The 23,867-nt window shown below is 33.2% G+C and overlaps 1 protein-coding gene across 1 annotated transcript in view; it reads left to right on the top strand.

Annotated features, from left to right (window-relative positions):
* The window catches only part of LOC148608561 (collagen alpha-3(VI) chain-like), a 59,107-nt gene that overhangs the window by 11,121 nt on the left and 24,119 nt on the right, over positions 1–23,867 (top strand). Inside the window, exons 6-11 of the mRNA XM_088543600.1 lie at positions 128–568; positions 1,008–1,151; positions 7,786–9,605; positions 10,119–10,400; positions 19,878–19,893; positions 20,355–21,011. Coding sequence (XP_088399726.1) covers positions 128–568; positions 1,008–1,151; positions 7,786–9,605; positions 10,119–10,400; positions 19,878–19,893; positions 20,355–21,011 — 3,360 coding nt within the window. The remainder of the gene's footprint in view (positions 1–127; positions 569–1,007; positions 1,152–7,785; positions 9,606–10,118; positions 10,401–19,877; positions 19,894–20,354; positions 21,012–23,867) is intronic.

Raw genomic sequence — 23,867 nt, 5'->3', positions numbered from 1 at the left:
CACTGCTGGTATCCTAAATTACCGTACTGTATGATGTTGTCACACCAAAGTTTAGTATTGAGCAAGTTGACAGGAATATGATTTTATAATTTCTATATTCAGAATTTTTTATTCAATTATTTTGTAGAATGCAAAGAAACAGTAGCGGATATTTTCTTCGTGCTGGATCAGTCATCAAGTATAAAAACCTACACAAACTTTAAAAAGGAGTTACAATTTGTTAATAACGTTATTGATTATCTTGAAATTGGTGAACACAAAATTCGAGTTGGAGCATTGAAATTCAGTACCAATGCCCACATGGAGTTTTACCTGAGCGGGAGTCAGACAAAGCTTGAACTTGCAAAGAGGGTCAACGAAATTACGTGGAAAGGAGGGAACACTTACATGGACAAAGCCCTTAGGATGGTCCGACTGCAGGGGTTAACTCGTGGACATGGATCAAGGGCGTTGGAAGGAGTTCCCCAGATTGTGGTCATTATAACGGACGGAGAAGCATCAGATAAGAAAGCCCTTGATGCGGAACTCCAACGTTTTCATGACAAGAAATATATTGTTTTCGCAATAGGTAAGAAAATCAGAAATTCTTAAATTTGGTGACTTTTATATTTATCACGTATTAGCTGGCTTGTTCGATTGTTCAGCATAGTTCAATTAAAAAAAAAGAATTAATTATTGTAATGATTTGGAAACTGTTGAGGCCAAACGAAAATTTTAATGCGCCTAACTTATCTTATATAAAGAGTTTAAAAAATTTGGTCTGGTGGACAATTCTGTAAAAAAGCGATCAAACCGAAGCATCTATCTGTAATATACATCCCATAAATTGTTTATAGAACATCAATAAAGTGGATCGTCTGAATATAGCTGAAATATTGCTGCTCGGACGTTAAACCCCAACAATCAATCAATCAATCAATAAAGTGGATTCGATTTTAAACAGTTTTGCGATCTATCTTACTAGCATCCATACATATTTATGACATAAAGTTATTTTTTTACACCAGGAGTTGGACCAGATATCAATAAAGATGAACTTAAACAGATTGCTGGTAATGCAAACAATGTCTACGAGGTAGACGACGTGTACAGTCTATTGGCCATCAGACAAATGTTACTGACCAGACTGTGTACTCAGAGTTATATTGCTTGTAAGTTGAATGTTGTTGCAATATCGTGAGTAGCACATTTAATTCATTTTGTCCATACAAAAACCAGGCATTGGATTCCACATCATATATTTTTTTTCAAAACATTTTCATCCATTTCATTTAACAGTTGCATCCTTTCTCATGTTGAATGTTAATTTTTGTTTTATTGGTATTCTCCTCTAATATTTTTTCTCCAATATCTAATTTTAAGAACAATGATGATTGAAAGTGGTTGCTTCTTTTTCATCATAGTTAAAACCACTGCTTCATGATACCCCAATAATGACTCAAAACTTACGGGTGCTACGAAATGTGTAATAAACAGGGAATCGCATTGAACAATGATTTTTTAAAATCTGATTTAAGGAGGTATACCCAGGGTAAGGAAAATAACTCTTGAAATCAGTGATATGTTTGTATCATATTCAATTACACCAAAGCCTATCAAGCCTTCATTTGAACAGAATGAAATCAGTCTAAATCACTCTGATGCTTAAATGAGATTGATGTAAAATTCTGAAATACAAACGTTCCAATGATTTATAAGAGTTGTGTCCCTTACCCTAGGTCTACCTCCTTAAACCATCTTCTCCACCAAGTAAGTACAATTATATTTGTTTCCTACCTTGCCTTGATATTGCCATGTATTATACAGACTATTCTTTTGGATTATTGCTTAGAACTTATTAGTTCCGTAATTTTGTAATTACCCTTTATTCAAATATTGTCCGGACATTTTTGTTGTCGTAAAACATGACACGATGTTTACTTTTCAACAACAACCGAATTGTGTGATTTTATATTGGAAGATATTTATATTCTGTTTGTTTTTATTATTGTAGATGATGTTATTAAGAAACCTTGATAATATGAGAATTTCAAACGGCCTTAAGACGACAACAACAATGAACAGTGTACGATTCTTTGTTTTTTGTCATTTAAATAAATATGCATGCATTGACAGAAAAACGTATTTTTGTTTCCTGATGAAGCTTTTCATATTTTGTAAATGCTGTCTCCGTAAGCCCAATTGTCAAACTCTTGTCAAAAAAGGAGTTAAAGCACAGAACAGACGGATGATGAGCATACAAAAATATATGGTATGAAAATTACAATAAATAAATTCAGATCAATACATGATATACAAAACACAAAATATTACGATCTCTGGACAGATCGTGGTAACCTACTCAAAATGGAATGTCTACTGTCAGTAACTGTTATTTGTATACTACGTGTCAGTAACTGTTACATGTATACTACGTGTCAGTAACTGTTACATGTATACTACGTGTCAGTAACTGTTACATGTATACTACATGTAAGTATCTGTTGCATATACTACGTGTCAGTGTGAAAACATCATTACTCTTTCTATCAGTAGATTCAATTGAAGAGTTAACTATTTGTTGTTGTCACATTTCTATACATGTTGCTGGTTCAAAGTCTTCGAAATACCAGCATCATCCGACGGTTTTACAACAAAGACGTTTTCAGTCAAACATACAAAAGACACTAAATGGAGTTCCATGTGTCTTGAATTTGATTGCGACCTAGAGTACCATGATTCCTTATATAAACAAAAATATGCTCAGTAGGATTCATATACTTGTTTCCTGCAATAGGCACGTTCCTTTGTGTGCTCTCCAGCTTTTCTATAAGCAAACCTAATTTTGTTTTTTTTTATGTTCGACAGTCCATCGAAAAAGGAACAAATTTGGTGAAACGCAAGAAATGTACCATCTTAAAAAAATATAAAAAAAGGTAAATACTTACATAGATCACCAAAATGTCTTCAATAAGTGTAAACACACTTTCAAGTAAGGCCCAACAACTAACGTAACAATATCCATGGTAATATAACGATGGAATTTCTTCAAAAAAAATTTCAAACGTCAAAAAACGACATGAAAACACATTAATGACAAAATTATCGAACACTATTGACATAAGGGCAAAATCATTTATCATGCTGCAAGCGCAGGAGACAACTTAGAAATGGTGGACAAACATACGATATTGACACAATTAAATTCAGGCAACGAAAAATCACCATACAAAATGTGCCATTTAACAATATTTTTTTTTATTTTTGAATTTGATTCGATACATGATATCGACAAACCAACGCAGGGCCAAACATTTTCCGTAGAAATGTGATTTAAACATATTGTAATCTATTAAATAAATAAATGAAAAGGATTGGAGAGCAGGCCTCAGGCCTATAAATATCCTTTCCCGTATACAAGGCATGATGTGAAGCAGTTACATAAATCGTATGGTATACAGTAAATACACATGAATCCCTATATTATTAATGATTAATACATACAATCCTAATTGTTGGCGATGATAATGGGATTTAATTACTTATAAAGCTGAAGAACTAATATTTTTTCTTTTTTTAAAAAAAATTTCACAATCACTTTTATAAGAAGTTATGTCATTGATATTTAGCCTCGCAAGATGAATTGGAAAACGGTTATGATATATAAGTATATCTAGGTTATGTGGAACGGAATTATCAGAAAAAAAATTCTTAAGAGAATTTTCTAGATATATCAGAGCAGAATTTGGTAAATATTTGTATAGGAATTAAAGTATGAGAAAAATATAAAATTAAAATCAACAATATGTATAAATACACATTAACGGATCAAATACCAGTCCATAATAATTTCACCATCTGAACATTATATTATATGATTCTAAATAAATCTTCTACAGTCCCTGATACATGAATGAAGTGCTGAAGTTAGTTTGACATTGTTTTCAAAATCTAAAGAATCGCTACCATACAATAGATTATGAACACTGAGGTCAACACCTAGCTCTCTACATATGATCAGCATAACGTGGACAAGACATAATGAGATGCTCTCCGTCTTCATTTACATCCCACAGTGTGCGCATCGAGGATTGTCAGTTAAGTGATGACACCAGAGAGACCGTAATTTAGATCACTTGACATGTAATTATGTTTTCCTTTCTATTTCCAATGTTGAAATATTCAGGTGTCAGTCTATTGTCCATGTTTAATTTTCCCTTAAAACTATCAACATATACTCTAGACTCTGTTGTGGCTGGTAAGCTATTCTACAGACTTAAAGTGTTGTGTAAGAAGCTCTTATTTAGGAAAAAGTAATACGACAGTAATTAACAGTTATAGGTTGTAACAAAGCATGTTCATGAGTATTAACCGAGTATGGCTGCGCCAAATTTAGCAAATAATCCGGTGCATATCCGTTGATAATCTTATACATAAGCACAAGCCCCTCTGATAGAGAGGTTCCCTTTCTAGTAGATTTGATTCATACAATGTACAGTTGTCCCTGACAACATCAGCATATTCTAACATTGTACGTATAAATGAAAAATATAAGTTAATAAGAACATTTCTGGACACCTGATACTTCAACAATATATCAAGTCTATTACAGGCTTGTTCATATATTTTTTTCAATGTGACTCTTCCACTTACAGTCGCTCTGGAGATCAAGTCCGAAGTGAATGCGCATATTTACATTTTTCACTTGATTATCCCGACCCCTAAAGTACACTAGGTGTAATTCCATATTTATTCGTGTAAACTTAAGTTATTCAGTATTGGATGGATTAAATTGAATAGCCTATTGCTTTGACCAATCATTGATATGGTTTAAATCAGATGTCAATAACTCTGTAGCCTGGTCATAATCTTGATTTTCTATAATAACAAATAATGAGGTGCAATCCTGCAAAAAGGCGAATGGGACAATTTAGCCCTTCAACGATGCTGTTGATATATATATCAAAAACAAGAAAGGACCAAGGACCAATCCTTGGGGGACCCCTGCATCTATATATACCTAATTAGATGAATATCCTTCCGAGACAACTTTCTGTTTACGATTATCTTAGTAGTCAGTGATCCAGTCAAATAATTGTTGATTAATTTCAATCATCTTGCACGCTTACCCTTCAGGTGTCCACGGTCCATCCTCCCAGATTTTAGTGGAGTCCGAGTTGCTCATTTGCTTTTGTTACTTTGTATGTATGATTTTAGTTACTTTATGTTCTTTGTTGTGTATGTCTGTTTTCCATGTCTGGTCTTTGTCCCTGAAATCGACCTATATTTGGATCAGATGCTGACCCCTTGTTCTTGTAAACAGGAGTAACATGAGATTGTTTCCATAAATACGAAAGACGCCCACACCGTAGGGACTGGATAAATAAGTATGTAAGCGGTTTGATAAGACAGTCAGAAATGTTACATAATATCATTGGTATAATGCCATCTGGTCCACTTGGTTTGGTGTTTCACCTCTCGCTCAGTAATATTAAAATCAAGAAAAGTCCTACCCGAATTATTTATTGGATCATCAGGTAGATCTGGTTCCTGATCAAGATGGGATATATTTGCAAAATATTTATTGAATTCATCGCATTTGTCGGATGAATGAAGTAAAATGCGACCCCTTTCTCTAATGGTGGGCACACATTATCACATCTGTTTATTTTACAAACAGATTTGGCAATTTGCCACCATTTCCTAGGCGTAATATTTTTGCCTGATAATTTTTCTTTGTATTTTGATTTCGTGACGTCGTTCCGAAGTTTCTATAATGTGCCCAATGATTTGGATCATCGGATTTTTTTTTGCTTTATAATGCATCCTATCTCTCTTGCAAATTTCTTTCGGATAGATCCATTCATAAATGGTTTGTCATTTGGACGTATAGTAACCGTTTTGCTAGGTATATATTTGTCGCATTTGTCGTTTAAGATTGATTGGAAAGTTGAGTAGTTCTCTCCAACAGTTTTACCACTGAAGAGAAAAGGATCCTATTTTTTAAATTTTACGTTTATAACAACGCTGCTAAATGGTTTTTTATATTAATCTCAACTGAAACAGGGCAGTGATTACTACAAAAATCGGGTAAGACATTTTCATTTTGAACCATATTTTGTTTATTTGTAATAAATAAGTCAACACAAGTAGCAGATGCATTTGTAATCCTCGTAGCCTCCCTTACCACATTAGAAAAGTTGTTAAATGCTTTTTTTTTGTTTGGAACAGCCATAATGTCATTGTTAAAATCACCCCCGAGAAATATAGGGACATTAAACTCGGTAGTAGCCTCGAGGTTATTTTCTAAGAGACGCCAATAAGAAACATCGGCACTATGAGGCCTGTATGCCACCCCAAGAATGGCCTTTCCACCTCCACGTCGATTTCGGTCACGATGTGTTGGTTTCTGAAACTCATTAATTAAAATTTCACCGGAACTAATATGTTCATCAGAGTGGGTTTCAGATAATAAAATAACATCATGTTTAGCTAATTCTAATTCTATAAAGTCATGTTTTGGTGTACAATATCAAGAGGCCCGCAGTGACCAGTATTCATTTTGTGTACATGGTATCGATCAGGGTCTCTCTCAGTGTTCCCAATTTAAAGTAGATACTTCAGCACAAGAATATGGTAATGATAGTTATCAATACATGTTAATATACAATAAACATTATATTGTAAATGATGTAATCTCTTTGGACTGTATACAACAACCTCCCTTTTGTTAACATAATTAGAAATGTTGATCCTCATTATAAGCATAAAAAACCCAAAACATTTCAACATATTCCCTAGTTGCGAAGCTCGGGATGCATCCATATTTTATCCGTTTCGTGCAGAGTTACCTCCCGTAAGAGCAGGGGTAATTTCGAAGTCTCTCTAATTGATGTTCGGATTCGGGAGCAGAAAAAAAGAAGTAACTCGAATGAAAATGGAATCCCCAGCAGACAAACACAACGGTGTTTCTGAAATTTACAGGATGTTTCATTTTGTTGGTAGGTTACATAAGGATGATTTTCATTTGTATCCTGGGTAAAGAAAATTTATGGTAGGGTCAGTAGAACGAGAAATTCCCTTTTGACTTTCGAGATTTTCTAAAGTATCGTCGATATCGGACGGAAAACATTACGTGTTCCGAATGGACACTTGTTCCTAAGGGAGATAAATGTTGACAAAATGTTGGTCCGGAAGTCGGGAATATAAAAACATAAAGACATGGTACCAAATCATAGTACATGCAAGTACTGCAAACTAGTTCTGTAACAAAAAAAAAATGTATGTCTCAGTGAACATACTAACATGATAGCACGATTTTTCCAAATTATACGACAAATGAGTTCACTCAAAAATATTAAGATTTATTAAAGCCAGGCCTGCGTGAGGATATTCGTGAACCTGGAGTTTAGGACATATTTTGAAAGCATTTGTTAAATTTGTTATATACGACAATTAGGAAATTGATAATCAGCAGTTTACTGAAAAAACTGTATACACCCATGAAGTGATGATAAACATTTCCAAGTGATATTCTATTGTTCTATTGTTTAAAAATACCTACCGCCGTATCAGAGATTTCTTGTTACATACCATGTAGATTGATAATGTAATTCAGTGTAGAATAAAATGCTAATCTAAATAGATGCCTTCAATACTCAATCCTGTTATGGTATAAATTGTAAGGAATACATAACAGAAATTGGCGTCGAGTAATGGCTGGATATATTGGCAAAATCGAAAATTTCGATGATAGTATTGAACATTGGACTTCATATGTTGAACGTCTTGAACAATATTTCGCAGTGAACAAAATAGGAAATGATAAACGTGTACCGGCATTGTTGAGTTTAATTGGAGGTAAAACATATGCTTTGTTGAGGAACATCACAACACCTGAAAAACCAAAGGACAAAAGTTACGATGACATAGTCAAAATCTTGAAAGAATATCTATCTCCCGCACCACTGGAGATAGCCGAAAGATTTCGATTCCATAAGAGAGATAAAAAGGACAGTGAATCAATCCATGAGTACGTTGCTCAGATCCGTAGATTATCAGAACATTGTAACTACCCTGATTTAAACAACACTTTAAGGGACAAATTAGTTTGTGGATTGAAGTCAGAACAAATCCAAAAGAAACTTTTGTCAGTGCAAGCACTAATATTAGATAAAGCTATTCAAATATCTGTCGCGATGGAGACAGCAACAAAAGACGCTTTGGAGTTACAAGGGAAACAAACCGAATCAGTAGTGCATAAAGTGAAGAAAAGTAAAACAAAGTCGAACTTTCAAAAACATCAAACTATGGAAAGCAAAGGAAGCTATACATGCTACAGATGTAACAAACCAGGACATAAAGCAAATGACTGTCGTTTCAAGGATCAAACCTGCCATAAATGCAACAAGAAAGGACATATTGCAGCAGCATGCCGATCGAAGAAGAAAAAGGTGTTCTCTATGAACGCCGAAACCGATGATGATCAAAGTGATGAAGCTGAGATCTATACTGTGTATATCGATCGACAAGAAAATCGAAATTCAAATGATGATGGGAATTATTCCGCTAAATCATGCGATCGCAGTAACAAACAAACTGATACTGGAATTTATACAGTGAAATTCAATTCAAAAGAAATGACAGTGGTTGTTACAATCGATAACAAATGTTTTAAAATGGAAGTAGATACAGGATCCGCTTTAAGTATCATGCCAAAAATTGAGTTCGATCAATTGTTTCCAAAACGGAAATTAGAAGGCACTGACATAGTGCTTCGTACATTCTCAGGAGAGAAGTTAAAGCCGTTAGGAGTAGTTAATGTACAAGTTCAGTGCAACTCACAGAAAGGTGTTTTGCTTCTCTATGTTGTTCAAAAAGGAGGAGCAATTCTTTTCGGAAGAGAATGGCTAAGAAAAATTCGACTTGATTGGAATTCTATCAACAAAGAGAGTGTTGAAAGTATTAGAACGCAAACGAATCGACTAATGGATAAGCACAAATCGGTATTTAGAGACGAAATCGGTTGTGTGAAAGGAATTAAAGGAAATCTTATCTTGCAAGAGAATGCCAATGCCGTGTTTATGAAAGGACGACCAGTACCTTATGCGATAAAGCCGAAAGTTGAGAAAGAGCTTGACCGTCTAGAAAAAGAAGGAATTATTTCGAAAGTAGCAACGAGTGAATGGGCTACACCGATAGTGCCCGTTGTGAAGAAATCAGGAGGGGTCCAAATATGCGGTGACTTTAAAGTTACTATAAATCAACAATTGAAGGTTGATCAGTACCCATTGCCGAGAACTGAAGATATATTCGCTACATTATCAGGAGGAGAACGTTTTTCGAAAATTGACTTGACGCAAGCCTACCTGCAACTCGAGATGAACGAGGAATCAAGAAAGTATTTGACACTAAATACTCATAGAGGACTTTACCAATACAATAGGTTATTATTTGGAGTTGCTTCAGCTCCTGCCATCTGGCAGAGGACCATCGATCAAATCCTACAAGGACTACCAAGAGTACAGTGCATATTAGATGACATGGTCATCACCGGTCGAGATCACCAAGAACATTTAGAGAATCTAGACAAAGTTCTCCAAAGACTAGAGGAATTCAACGTGTCCGTCAACAAAGACACATGCAGATTCTTTGAGAACGAAATCGAATTTTGGATTACACAAGACAGAGGACAAAATAAGAGCAATTTTGGACATACCAGAGCCTGAAAATGTTACACAGGTACGTCAATATCTTGGTTTGATAAATTTCTACCACAAATTTCTACCGAAAATTGCTACCGTTGTGTATCCATTACATAAATTACTAGAGAAAGAGCACAAATGGGACTGGAACGCCGACTGTAGAAAGGCTTTCAATGAGTCAAAGAAACTAGTTACCTCTGACCAAGTTTTGTGTCATTATGACCCTAACCTTCCAATCCGTCTTGCTTGCCACGCTTCACCATATGCGTTAGGGGCCGTACTTTCACATGTGATGAAAGACGGGGTCGAACGCCCAATTGCCTATGCGTCGAAATCACTTAATAAGAGTGAGCGAAATTACAGTCATATTGACAAGGAAGCACAAGAGATTGTTTTTGGTGTGAAGAAATTTAACGCATACCTGTATGGTCGTAGATTCTGTTTGATAACAGACCACATCCGTTGGTGTCGATATTCAATCCACGAAAAGGGATTTCAGCAACGTCTGCGGCTCGTTTACAAAGATATGCTTTATTTTTGAGTGGATACATGTATGACATTGAGTACAGAAATACTCACAAGCATACAAACGCTGATACGTTATCTAGAAATCCGCCAAAATTAAAGACACCCGACCAAGAGGATTATTGTGACGAAGTAGATGTTTTTATGGTAAAACAGCTAGAACTGACAAGTGACAGTATCAGACGAGAGACGGTACGTGACACCGTGTTATCGAAAGTCTATGAGCTGGTGCAAAAAGGTTGATCCGTGAATAACGAAAAGGATTTAGCACCATACTTCAGCAGGCTGAATGAACTTTCTATCATTCAAGGATGTTTGCAGTGGGGAATTCGGACAATTATTCCTCAGAAATATCAAAAGAAAACTCTTGAGTTATTAGATTCCGCACACCCGGGAGTTGTGAAGATGAAATTACTCGCAAGGAGTTATGTATAGTGGCCCTTTATCAATTTCGATATTGAGTCATTAGCAAAAAGTTGTCCGGGATGTCAAAAACATCAACGTGACCCGAAACAGGCACCACTTCACCCGTGGGAGTGGCCATCAACGCCTTGGAAACGAATTCATATTGATTTTGCAGGGAAATTTATGGATTACATGTTTTTTATTGTCGTTGACGCTCATTCAAAATGGCCAGAGGTAGTGCCGATGAACAGCACATCAGCTGGACAAACTATCAAAGTCTTGATAATGGACCACAGTTTGTTTCAGCCGAGTTCAAAAACTTCACTAAAATGAATGGAATTACACATATTAAATTCGCACCGTATCATCCGGCAACAAACGGACTCGCAGAACGTTTTGTGCAAACTTTCAAACAAAGCATGAAAGCTATGAAGGGGGAAACTTCTGACATTTACGAGAAACTTGCAAATTTCTTAATTACCTACCGAAACTCTGTGCACAGTACCACGAATGAAATACCAGCTAAACTATTTTGGGTCGACAGTTACGTAATCGACTGGATTTATTAAAACCAGTTTTCTTTACAATATAGACAGAAAATATTTTTATTATCTTATTCTCATTCATTCAAGATTTTTACTACGTGTGTACAAACAGCTGATTCTGGAGTACTCTTTTCTGACACTCGTATGTTTAATCTAGAAGGGAGGATATGTTATATATGACAATTAGGAAATTGATAATCAGCAGTTTACTGATAAAACTGTATACACCCATGAAGTGATGATAAACATTTCCCAGTGACATTCTATTGTTCTATTGTTTGAAAGTACCTACCGCCGTATCAGAGATTTCTTGTTATATACCATGTAGATTGATAATGTAATTGAGTGTAGAATAAAATGCTAATCTAAATAGATGCATTCTATACTCAATCCTGTTATTATGTAAATTATAAGGAATACATAACAAAATTCTGTATAAATTAAAACTCAAATATAATGTGTTTTGAAAATGCCAAGCCATGACATAGATACAGGAGCAAATTAATTAAGATATTGATGTGTGCTGTGATTAGAAAACAAATCATTATCAAATATTCATTTCCAGAAGAAGATAAAATAAATCTCACCTCTCCAGATATGGGCATCTAAAACTTAATAAAAACTTAACGCAATTTCAGCATAGCGATGTGATTAACAATTAATAATCCTGTCCTGTTAATTTTAAACGGAATTATCTGACTGGATGGTACCAAGGAAAAAGTTAAGAGGCAATTACGTCGTTTTCGACATTCAGACTTTGACTAGAGTGCAAGCGTTGGAGCAAACACAGAACCATGCAGTGAACAAACTATTTGCCATTGTTTGAACGTTTTGGTCAATAGTAGGTCTGGTTTGCAATTATTACAACAGTTCATAATATTTTTGAATATAGCTGGTCAATAATAGTTGCTTCATATTGCTGTTAAAATCCTCTATTCCTTAGTTCATCGTAAAATATACACACATTTTTCTCGCAAAGAAGACGACAAAATCAGCTGTAAACGTTTCAACAATCTGTCTTTAAACTACAACTCTTTCAACATGAAATTCTTGCCATTGACGTAACAAAGTAATCAAACTTCTATCAAAATAAACCAAACTTCCATCAAACTTACTTATTTCTGCTCTTGATGGTTTCTGTTTTGAATTCCAAACTTCGACGAATTTAATATGAAAGAGTCATGAGTTGTATATTCCCAATCTCAACTTTACTATAGCAGTGTATAGGTAACATATGTAGTAAATATGTTTTAACACCTTGATACTTGAAACTTTAGACTTCTAGTAGCACGACAGAACTAATTGCAAACATGGATACGGACCAACTGGTTCACAGGTACAGCAAAAACTCAACGATAATATCCAGCCACCCCTAAAAATGATTTAAATTTTTTTTACAGTTGAATTGAGCTCGAATTGCTTAATCGCACTAACCTTATCTGGATCTTTCTGAACGCCAAGAGCTGTAACTACATATCCCAGATATTGCACTTCTCGCTTGTCAAAATGGCACTCTGATGATAATATTTTAATCCGTGTTGACTCAGTCACCGAAAAACAGTTTCTAACCGCATCTCGTGCTAATTTAAATTGTTGGAGAATAAAATGATATCATCAAAGATTAAAATATGGTTACATGAATTGCTGAAACGAGGCAGAGGCGTTACATTATCCAAACGGTATGAAACCTATATAAACCAATTGATGTTGTAAATGAGGTTTTAGAAACAACAAACCTTATGATAAACATGCTATTTTTGCACCATAAAAAGCATCAAACGAGTCTTCAACACGTGAAAGGGGGTCAGGGTTTTCATGAGTTTTTAAATTCAATATTAAGATAATAAACACAGTCTTAATTGGTAAATCTCTTTCTTTCTAAGAGATGTTATAGGTAATGCAAACAGGCTTATTTTTTTATGGACAGTAACTAAAATAACTAAAATGTTGCTTAATCTTTTCACACTGCGTAGGTGGTATACGTCTATTCTTTCAAAGTTACGAAAGTTTGTTCCAATACAAAGTTATGATTTTCAAAGATTCGATAACACCACCTAAATTGAAGGTAGGCTTAGACCCGTCCCATTCAAGATATTTAAAGAATAGCTAGTATACGGACTGGGTGACGAGCACATAATCTTTAAACTATTTATCTTTGAACTATAAACAAACCTTCGAAAATCTGTTGAGTTTCAAAAGTTGCTTGCACATACTCTTAACGTTCATACCTCATAATCATTGCAATGTTTCCTTTCTCTATCTATTAATTGAATCTCTAACGAAACATAGCCCAAGATCTTGTGTTGTTTACTAGTAATATCACACTAACATATAATTCTACATTTCCTATGTCTGGAATGGACAGTTCATTATCTGAACGTAAACGAGAAGTGACATTATTCTGAAGTTGTAAACTGTGCTTCAGATAAAGACTCTCTCATAAAGGATACAGATGAACTGCCTTGTAATCAAGTTTGAACATTGGAAACATAAATGAGAACGAGTATCATACTGGCATTCCGAGAAAAAGCATATCAGGCTAAACACTTAAAAGGGTGTTTTAGGTGCTCACACATGGTATCATGAACATGTTGAGAAGAAAAACTGATCACAAATCAGTTTGTCTCAAATAGGTAACCAAACATTGTTACCTTGTTAATGACTTATTAGTAATTGTAGTGGTGGTCTTCTTGATTTTCAGATTTATGTTCATCAAGGAATAGGAATATTCTGTCAAAATTTCACTCGCGGGTTGAACGCACTCAAATAACATTATCTTGAGTTTAGTTATGATATCATTTACTAAAAGAGTAATGAAGGGAACCAAGGTTATAGCGGTAATCAAATGAATGTAATTCAGGGACTAATACCAGACAAGGAAAACAGGCATACACAACAAAGAACATAAAGTAACTTAAATCATACATACAAAGTGAAAAAAAACAGATGAGCAACTCGGACTCCACTAAAAACTGGGAGCATGGACCACGTGCACTGGTAGGGTAAGCGTCCTCTGCTTTTCTAGAAACACCCGCCGAGTTGCTCATAAAATTTCAAGTCCGGGGTAGTCGAAAGAGGAAATATACACGCTTTAAAAAGGAAATATATCTAAAGACTGTCAATATCTTTACAATATAAAAATATGACGCGTTGAACAAATCGGTTCTCATGATACCGTAATGATTCACGAATCCATGATGACAACCACAAAACGTCTGTGGTAAAAACTTCATTCTTATAGCAACATTACTCTTTTCCAGAAATCTGACTGTAAGAATTCAAATCTATCTATTTTCATCGTGACATCTGACCTTGATGTGTTTGATAAGCTTGTTTTTTATGTGTCTTTTTTTACGGGATATTTACATGGCAACTAAATAATTAATTGCATTAGATGAAATTATTATAATTGTAGAAACACTGATATAGATAAATAGCATTATTCAACATATGGAAAACAAACTAAATACGAGTGTGTGTCATACATTGAATGAATCAAGGTATATTATTGCATGAACCATTTATTGAAACATTTCGAAACATTCTTCTTATAGAGGAAAATTGTTTTTTAATACATTTTGCGAGAATATTAATTGAATAATATCGGAAACGTTTTTAAGATAGCCTTGTTGTAATTTAATTTTTTCATAAAACATTTGAAAAGTATTTAAAACACGAAAGTGACTGTTGGCTAAAAGTAAATTTTCTTATGTGTCATCTGCTGGATTCAAGGAACAAATGTCCTATGAAACCGATACAGTTGTTTCATTAGCTGATAACATACTGATTGTATAAATTCGCTTTAATAGTTTACGTGAGTGAATCTTTAGATCTTATTTAGTGTATTTAAAGAATAGATTTGGGATTCCCTTATAACATTAACTTGTATAAAGTTCAGAGGCGTATTAAAGTATAACGTAAAAAAAAATTCAGCACGATTAGTCAACTTAAACCAATAACTATATCAAATACAAAAAAAAAAAAAAAAAAAAAAAAAAAAAATTAGTAAATCTACTTTCTGTTTCAAATATAACAAAGCGAATTACCATAACTTTAAAAAAGGTTAAACTTGTTCTCTCTTTATATGTTACCACAATGGTGCCATTAATGGCTTTTAATAGCAATACAATATTTTGAATTTGTAGTTGTATTTCACTTGGTCGTTTTAAATGGAAATGGCTATGGAATATTCTTGTGTACTGAACGAGATACAATGAAAATAATCTTTTCAAGGGCAGATAACTCCATTCCATTAAATAAGTTCTGAGCAAATCTAGTGACGCAGAGTTCAAATAAATAAAATAAAGCATCCTGGAGTAAATAATACATTCAGATAGGTGGATATGCATATTTCTGGTATTTCCTATTTTGCATGATTCTTACAAAAACTTACACCTAAATGAATACTTTCGGTCTGTCTAAGTCATAGGAAAAATATTGTTCCGGAACTGGCCAATGATTTCTTGATCCTGTTAAAGCTATCATGCATTGCTAAAAATATTCCATTAAATTTTAGAATGACTAGGAGCCAAGTAAGAAGTCTAGCGCGATACAAAAAGTCGGAAGTCATGATCATCACTACAAAAAAATATCATTGTGATCATGAAATCATAATTGTGTGTATAACTGCATAATAAATATCACTTTGTTCTCCGTGTCCTAGTTTTCCTTTTCTATTCCCACGACCCTTGACGGGTGCTTCCAGAAAAGCATAGGACGCTTACCCTACTTGTGCACATGATCCATGCTCCAAGTTTTTAGCAATGACCAGATTGCTTATTTACTTTTTTTTTTGTACGAATTGTTCTTCTTATTTCATGTTCTTTCTTCAGTGTCATTTCCCCTTCGTGTGTTTATCGTTCGGATACCGCTGGAATATTGATTCTCTTGACTACAATCCGTCATCAACAGGTAATCGAAAAGCTATAGAAAGTAGTTATCTAAACATCGGAAATGGACATATATTTATATTAAAAAGAGACTCGGAATGGATGAAATGCATGATCATCCATAATACAAAATGTTATTATTGATATTTTCTTTGTTAATCTAAAAAGATATGTAAGATATATATTTGCTTACACGTTTGTTCAAAGAATTTTTCTTTGTTGTTTGGAATTGTTTTTACAATGTATTGTATTCCCTGTCGCATTTTGTTACTTTGTATGTGTTATTTTGGTTATTTTATGTTTTTTGTCGTGTGTGTCTGCTTTCCATGTCTGGTGTTTGTCCCTTGATTACATTCTTTAGATTTCCGGTAGAATCTCAGTTCCCTTGATTTCTCCTTCTTCCGAACATTTCGGTTGTGTTCGTGTATGATTACATGATGTGTAAATAATCAAATATTATTAACTCATCTGAATTGATTAAATGAGCATGTTGGCATTATCAATCACAATCATCTATCGCAATTAATTCAAACAACTTCAATTAGCTGTTGGCTTCAGATGTTTTTTTACAGATGGAAAAAGTCAAAACATATAATTTGCAAATCTTGACTTTTTTTTGCAAAGTTTGATATTTACAAAGATTGAAATCGTTAAATGTTAGACCGCATTCTGTCTCATAGAATCATGATGAAGCTATTATGAAAATTCTAATCGAACTGATTTATAGTATAAAAATACGTCGAAAGGTTCTAGTAAGCACTTTATCGATATGAAGCGCTATAAGACACTAGTCATACTTTATGTAAGTACTACATTAAATTATCAATTTCGTTTTTTTAAAGATAATATCACATTTATTTCAAAATTACTTGTTACAAATAACATCGAGATTCCAAACATATTCTGATGCTTCCTGTTCATTTCCACTCATTACAACTAGTTGCAAAAGCAATACATAAAACAAAATATATAAAGAGTTATCCATAAGGTACGAATCTACAATTTACATATAGCACTTAAAAATCAATATGCACATACCGCTCATATGCTTTTATTACTTTGTATGTATGATTTTAGTTACTTTTTGTTCTTTGTTGTGTATGTCTGTTTTCCAAGTCTGGTATTTGTCCCTGGATTGCATTCTTTTGATTACCGCTATAACCTTGATACCATTGATTACCCTTTCAATATGTGATCATAAATTGCCTCAAGGCCTTCTCTAATGCTTTGACTAAATTCCTTCACAAAAATTTTAAATGTGTCAGTTGTATTTTTTCGTTGCTCTGATACATAATATGACTTGCATATAGAAAAAAAAACCTATCATTGTTAGAAAATAATTAAACCGGAAGTACTTTTTATCAAAAAATTTTGTATCCAAATACTAAATACTGTAGCTTTATTTCCATTTCAATTTTATATTTATGAACCGAAAGGATGTCGTGTAATCTGTTCCAAAATTCTGTAATGAATAATGAATGGACACGACATAAATTAGTGTTTATAATCTTCTAATTTTCTACAGTAGTTACATAGGTTACCATTTGTTATTTTCCATTTATACAAATTTTGGTTTGCTGGAACAATTTGCTGCAACAGTTTCCATCTAAAAAACTTTAAGCTTATTTTCCTGTAGAGAAAATCAAATAAATTCATATATGTTTTTTTTCTGCGTTCAAACTTTTTGACCAATTATTGACACCTATAGATCCTTTCTGTGTTTTGGACACAATGGTGTTGTACAGCATTTTTTTGTTCATTTGTTTTACAATTTGTATGCAACAGTTCATCGAGAAACTATTTTTATTTATTTCCATTTCAGTCTTTTTTTTTGAATTTTCAGTAGTTAACATTCTCAACCAGTAATTTGGTATTGCACTTTTTAAGGCATAAAGTTCTGAAATCTAATTTCTTAGATATTTTAATTTATTTAAAATAATTTTTGATTTATTAATCCGTTCTCATCAATAATGTCATTTATGTATATCATATCCTGTTTAATCCAGTGTTCATAAACGAGAGTTTTATAGTTGAACTTGATGTTCTCGTTATTCCAAATTATTTGTTTTCTTCTTTCGGCAAAATATCTTGGTTGGTTTGTTTTTACCCCACCACCTGCTAAACACCAGAATGTAAAGACTTGTTTGTAAAATTCCGGGATTGTCTCAAAGCATTGTAAAGTTTGATGTCTGAGTTATTTGTTTTAAATATCAACCATCTTTCTCCAAAGTGCTGAAATACTTTATTGGTATTATCTTCCAGTTTCAGATTTCTCCTATGACTAATCGTTTTACTCATGATGTTTTTAAAGAAGTAAAGTAGCTTCTGATATCAATCATACCAACCTGCCCTTTATTCTTCGAATTTATCATTAAATTTCTTTAAAATGTATCTGGCGTATCATCCTAAATAAATTTGAAACATTTGCTTTTTATTTCTTTCGAGTACTGAGCGTTCAATGAATGTAAATATAGGTACTGCCAATTTCTTATCTAAATTGATTTGTGTAAGATCTAGATATTCTAAAAGAAGACTTGTTCTAGTAGAAAAGAAAAAAAAAAGATTAGATTTTATAAGTACAGCGATTAATATTTATATTGATTAAAAAGGAAATCAAAACAAGAAGTAGGTAGAAACCATACCTATTGAGAAAGCATCTGTTTACTAAGTTTTACAATTCTTCATACATTGGTTGCTGTTAGTTCCGTTCACAATTCGTTTGATATTTCTAGACATGAAATGATGCACTGTTATACATTAAGAGCGGAACTAACAAAGTCAGAAAAAAGCAAATGTTTGAAATTTTTGTTTTTCTTGGATCAAAGCCAACTTTTTTCATTTATACAAGTAAAATGAAAAAAAAATATTGTCAGTTCGGTTTATAGGTCCATTTTTCAAAATTAAAAGTCTTTGTCACAGTTTATTTTTGTAAACAACGTCATTATTCAACTGTAATTTTATTTAAAAACAGAATTCCGAAATGGATACTCTTAAAACCCGGAATGTAGTTTTTCCGTCAGGTCATTACGTTTGCTATCAATCAGAGAAAGATCTAAATTGTTTATGGGTTATGCATCATGTTAACGATATACCATTTTAAAACATGGAAAATAAATCCGAATTTAGATGCCACGGTTATTTCAAAATGAGCATGAACCAATAATTGTGTTGGTCAGAGTTCGTATGAAGCAAACTGGCCTCCCAAAACAGGTTTTACAAATAATGGACCACATAGCAGCAGACCCTGTGGTCAAAATCACATGATACGTCTTGTTCATTTCCTCATCCGCCCTTTAAATACGGGAAATATGCCCTTGAAAATAGTCAGCTGCAAGTGGTACATACAATGAATGTACTTGCTACTAAATTTTGGAATATTCTTAATAAGGTAACCGGGAGAAAAAAATTAAATTATTAATTTTCAATAACTATGTGAACACTCATCTGCCAGATAATGTCATTCATTTGTGAAAAGGTCATGCCGAATATTGCTCAGCATTAAATTGACCTCCTACACTTCTAGCTTCTCACCTTTATGTCATCTTGTCGAATAAAGACCGCTTATAAGTGCCACATCATTCTTTTATTTGTATCAGAATTTAGTATTGAATATTGTGTAGGTTCTTGATTCTGACTCAAACAAAAATCAGTAGAGTTTCTGGGTAAACAAAGAAATAGAACAAAAAATGTTTTATGTATTTGTTATAGTTTATTTAAACGGTGATTATTCTTTAATCCGTTTATTCTTGTTTTTTTTTACATATATGGTTAAGCATGTGGCTGTTTATTTGTAAGGAATAACAATTTACAAAATAACTGCTGTATTTCAGATTATCCTACTGACAGGTAAGATAATAATAGTGGCTTACAATAAAATCAACTAAAATCTCAGTACAACCAATACAAACTGTGAGATGATCGAGCTACTACCTATAATTCGTTTGTTGTGTATATTGCTTTCTGTTACAAATAATTATAAAACCAAGAATGATAAGAGATAAATTAGAAAACTCAGACCTTTGACATTAGACTACCAGCTACCCCTTAATATTACAACGATCCATCACAAATTTGATGTCTACTCGTCGATTCAGCAATAACAAAAAAATATTTTGTGTATTTGTCATATATTTGAAAAAGTACCAACAACAAAAATGCACACATACAAGCTACAAATAAAATATATAATTGTTAAGTTGAACGGAACTATTTTTTGATAAAGAATGTTCCTTATGTTTACAACGTTATAAAATTTCATCATCATCATCATTCTTATTTTGTTTAAAACATTGCTCTTGCATTTCTAGTTTCATATGGATTATCAATGTCGGAACCAGGTCCCCGAGGTCCACCGACACCGATAAATTGTAAGATTGATCTGACGTTTGTTATGGATCTATCGACAACTGTAGGCATAGAAGGCTACGAAAAGCAGAAAAATTTCGTCAGAGATGTTGTTGTACATTTAGATGTAGGCCCTGACTCAACAAGGGTAGCCGTAGTCACATTTTCAGCAAATGCAAGCATACAATTCGGTTTCAGTCCTTTAAAGTCTAAAAGTGATATTCTCCGCGAGATAAGTAATATTAATGACAAGCCACTCAGAGCTACAAGAACTTATGTCGCCCTTGAAGAGGTACATAGAAATGTATATGCCCCAGGTAATGGACAGAGATCAGGTGTGGTAGATGTTGTTGTGGTCCTCACAGAAGGTGGTACAAATCCGGCATGCGTTGATACACTTTCGCTAGAAGAGGGTAAAATGCAAACTCAAATTGAAGCAGAAAAAATCAAATCGAGACCAGCCTTCATATTTGCCATAGGAATCGGGAATCAAATCGATATCGCTGAATTGAATGGGATTTCCAGTGACCCGGATTCTAAATTTACCGTTCTTGTAGACAACTTTAAAAAGTTGGACAGTGATGAAATTAAACAACTGCTATATAATAGAGTTTGTAAAGGTAATCGTTTTAACTTGTTTCTTTTCATATTTATGAAAATAAATTTGATTTTTGTCCATCAAACAGGTATGTCATACACTAAGGAGGATAAATAATTCGATATAAAACTCAGGATATTTATTCATAACGACAACATATCATTTTAAGTCGAATATTCATGTTGCAAAGATGGCATGTATTTCAGATACAATTTTTATGAGATAAGAAATTCCCCCTTTAAGTTTCTGTTCTTAATTTACGTAATGAGCGTACAACTTAGGATGTAATCAGATAAATGACTGAAAGTTTTAAATTATATATGTTTTAGTCGAAAATTAGAAATATCTTCTTTTGTAACGCCATACATGTAAGTTAAACATATGTTGTTTGATACTAATGAATTGGAGTTTATCCTTGCATAAAGTTTTTGTTTTTAAAAAAACAATAAAACTAAATTGACGATTGAAAAAACTTTTTAAACACTTTTTTTAATGTGTAACAATTAGGGCAGTTCGTAGATTGTTTCAGTACAGTTTTATCATCGACTAATTATTAATTTGATTTCCTACAGCAATTTTATTTAAACATTTTTCCCCATTACTGTATAAATGTAAGCAAATGAAGATGGTTACATTATACATGCATCATAAACTTTCTATATAACTGTGTATAGCAATGGTATATAAGCATAATGGCATGATGCTTATCCGACCAGTGCACCTGGTCCATGCTCCAAGTTTTTAGAGTCCGAGTTGCTCATTTACCTTTGTTGTTCTTTCTGTTTGTCTGTTATTCATGTTTGGTCTTTGTCCATGGAATACATTCTTTTGATTACCGCTGAAATCTTTGTTCCCTTGATTACTTTTGGAAAATGGATTAAAAAAAGTGAAAACTGATATGACCCTCGGATACTTTTAAGTATATTATTGGCAAACATTTTGAACAATACTTTATTTGATTTTTATGCAATGAGGTTGTTTTAACCTTTAAAGGAGGACTTAAATGCAGAACATGACGTGATATGTGTGGCACATTTGCTGTTTTGGCAATGAAAGGTTAGCTGACTTTGTCTGCAAAAAGGAGAGTAACACATATCTTTGAGATTTTTGAGTGCTTTCGCTTCAACTCAGTTTTATTTTGACGTTTTTTATCCATTATTGCATAGACGTAAGAAAATGGAAATAGTGACATTATATAGGCAACTTTCTATTTTTATTATTTCTTATAATCTTATAAATGTTCCCCTATTATTTTTTAAGAATTTTTTAATTGTACAGAATTGCATTTTCGTTTGACAAGTATAACCTGCCATTTTTAATGACGGTTATATCAATTAGCAACCTTTGGTTTTTTTTTGGGGGGTAAAAATAATTCGTCCTTCTTTTTATTGCTTAATTGAATTCAGGTCATTCATATCTAAAATATCTTCTGCTAAGAAAAAAGAGATACCGAATGCTTATGAGTATTGTTATTTTCAGAATATAATATTAAAACTATCTATATACAATTGATTCATTTTTTGCCATGTTTTTCATTAAATAGGGTTGTTTTAATAAGCATTTAAACATAAACCTATCAATTCTGGTGTTTATTTACTTTCTATATAAAGTGTTTAATTTACTTCTAACATTTAACTTTGATAATGTTTCATATCATTTATACCCATATTTGGATAATAGTACTTATCATGTTTTGTTTACTTTGAATCTTTGTTAGAATGAACTTAATTGATCATGAATTTTCATGAGTCTATCGTTTTTCCGCATATATTTTCCTTCGAAATTTCAGCCCCAGGGCCGATCACTCCGACACGTCCTATAAGGACTCCACATAAACAGCTGAATACTGTTTTGATGTTTGGTGTTTTTTTTGGCGAACTCGTGTAATAGAATTTTGGTATAAGTACCTATTCATATACAGACAATTACTACTGTAGAGGTGATTCATGCTAAGAAAAACACCAAACAAACGCTGATTTTCTTTCTACATATGGTACTTGTTTATGTAGCGATAGTTGTTTACGTTTTTATATTTGTGTTGTTGGAGAAAACTGTACTCCTCTGTTACCTTCATCAATAAAATCAAGACACACATCTCCTGCAAAGTGTCAATTTTATACACAATCTACATATTTCTATCTCAAAGTTACATCAACCTAATGACAAGCTGAGCATAGTTATGTGATATTAAATATTCTTGAATAAGAAGAAATAGAGAAATTGGTTGGTTTTCGAGATGCATGAATCATTTGTTTTTGTCTCAGATATGTACATACTGTTACATCATTTTTACAATTGACTTAGTTGATGTTTTTGCACCATTTTTTAATTTTATCTTTCTATACTTCGAATATTTATTAAGATTAATTCAAAATATGATTCTCAACCTTAGTCATGGCCATCGCCACTACACATCACCTAAGTTACATGATGTCTCCATAGATGGTCTTCTTCCTTTCATACAAAAACGAGAACAAGAAGACATTGATTTTCTGTCAGAGTGGTTAAAGGCCGTCAGGTCTTTAATTTTAAAACGACTGAAAGTTTTAATAGGTCGATGAGTGCCAAAGCTACATCATGTTTCATAGACCCCAATGTAGCATGTCTGTTTTCCATGTCTGGTCTTTGTCCCTGTAATTCATTCTTGTGATTACATTATAAACCTTGGTTCCCTTGATTACTCTTAGACACAGCTACTTAATTTCCTTTCATTTTTGTCTCATAATATTCAGTGCCGAGGCCGAATACTCCAAAACCCATGTAATAAGTTAAAACTTTGCTGGAGTTACATGTTTTTGTTCTATGGTTTAGATTTTAATTTATTACATTTAACCAATGTATAAATAATAAAGTATAACATGTACAATATCAGAACTCT

Source organism: Perna viridis, chromosome 9, assembly GCF_037379345.1.
Source record: "Perna viridis isolate PV_CMFRI_1.1 ecotype Kerala chromosome 9, ASM3737934v1, whole genome shotgun sequence".
Lineage (NCBI taxonomy): Eukaryota > Metazoa > Mollusca > Bivalvia > Mytilida > Mytilidae > Perna > Perna viridis.
This window is presented reverse-complemented; position numbering and strand designations above follow the sequence as displayed.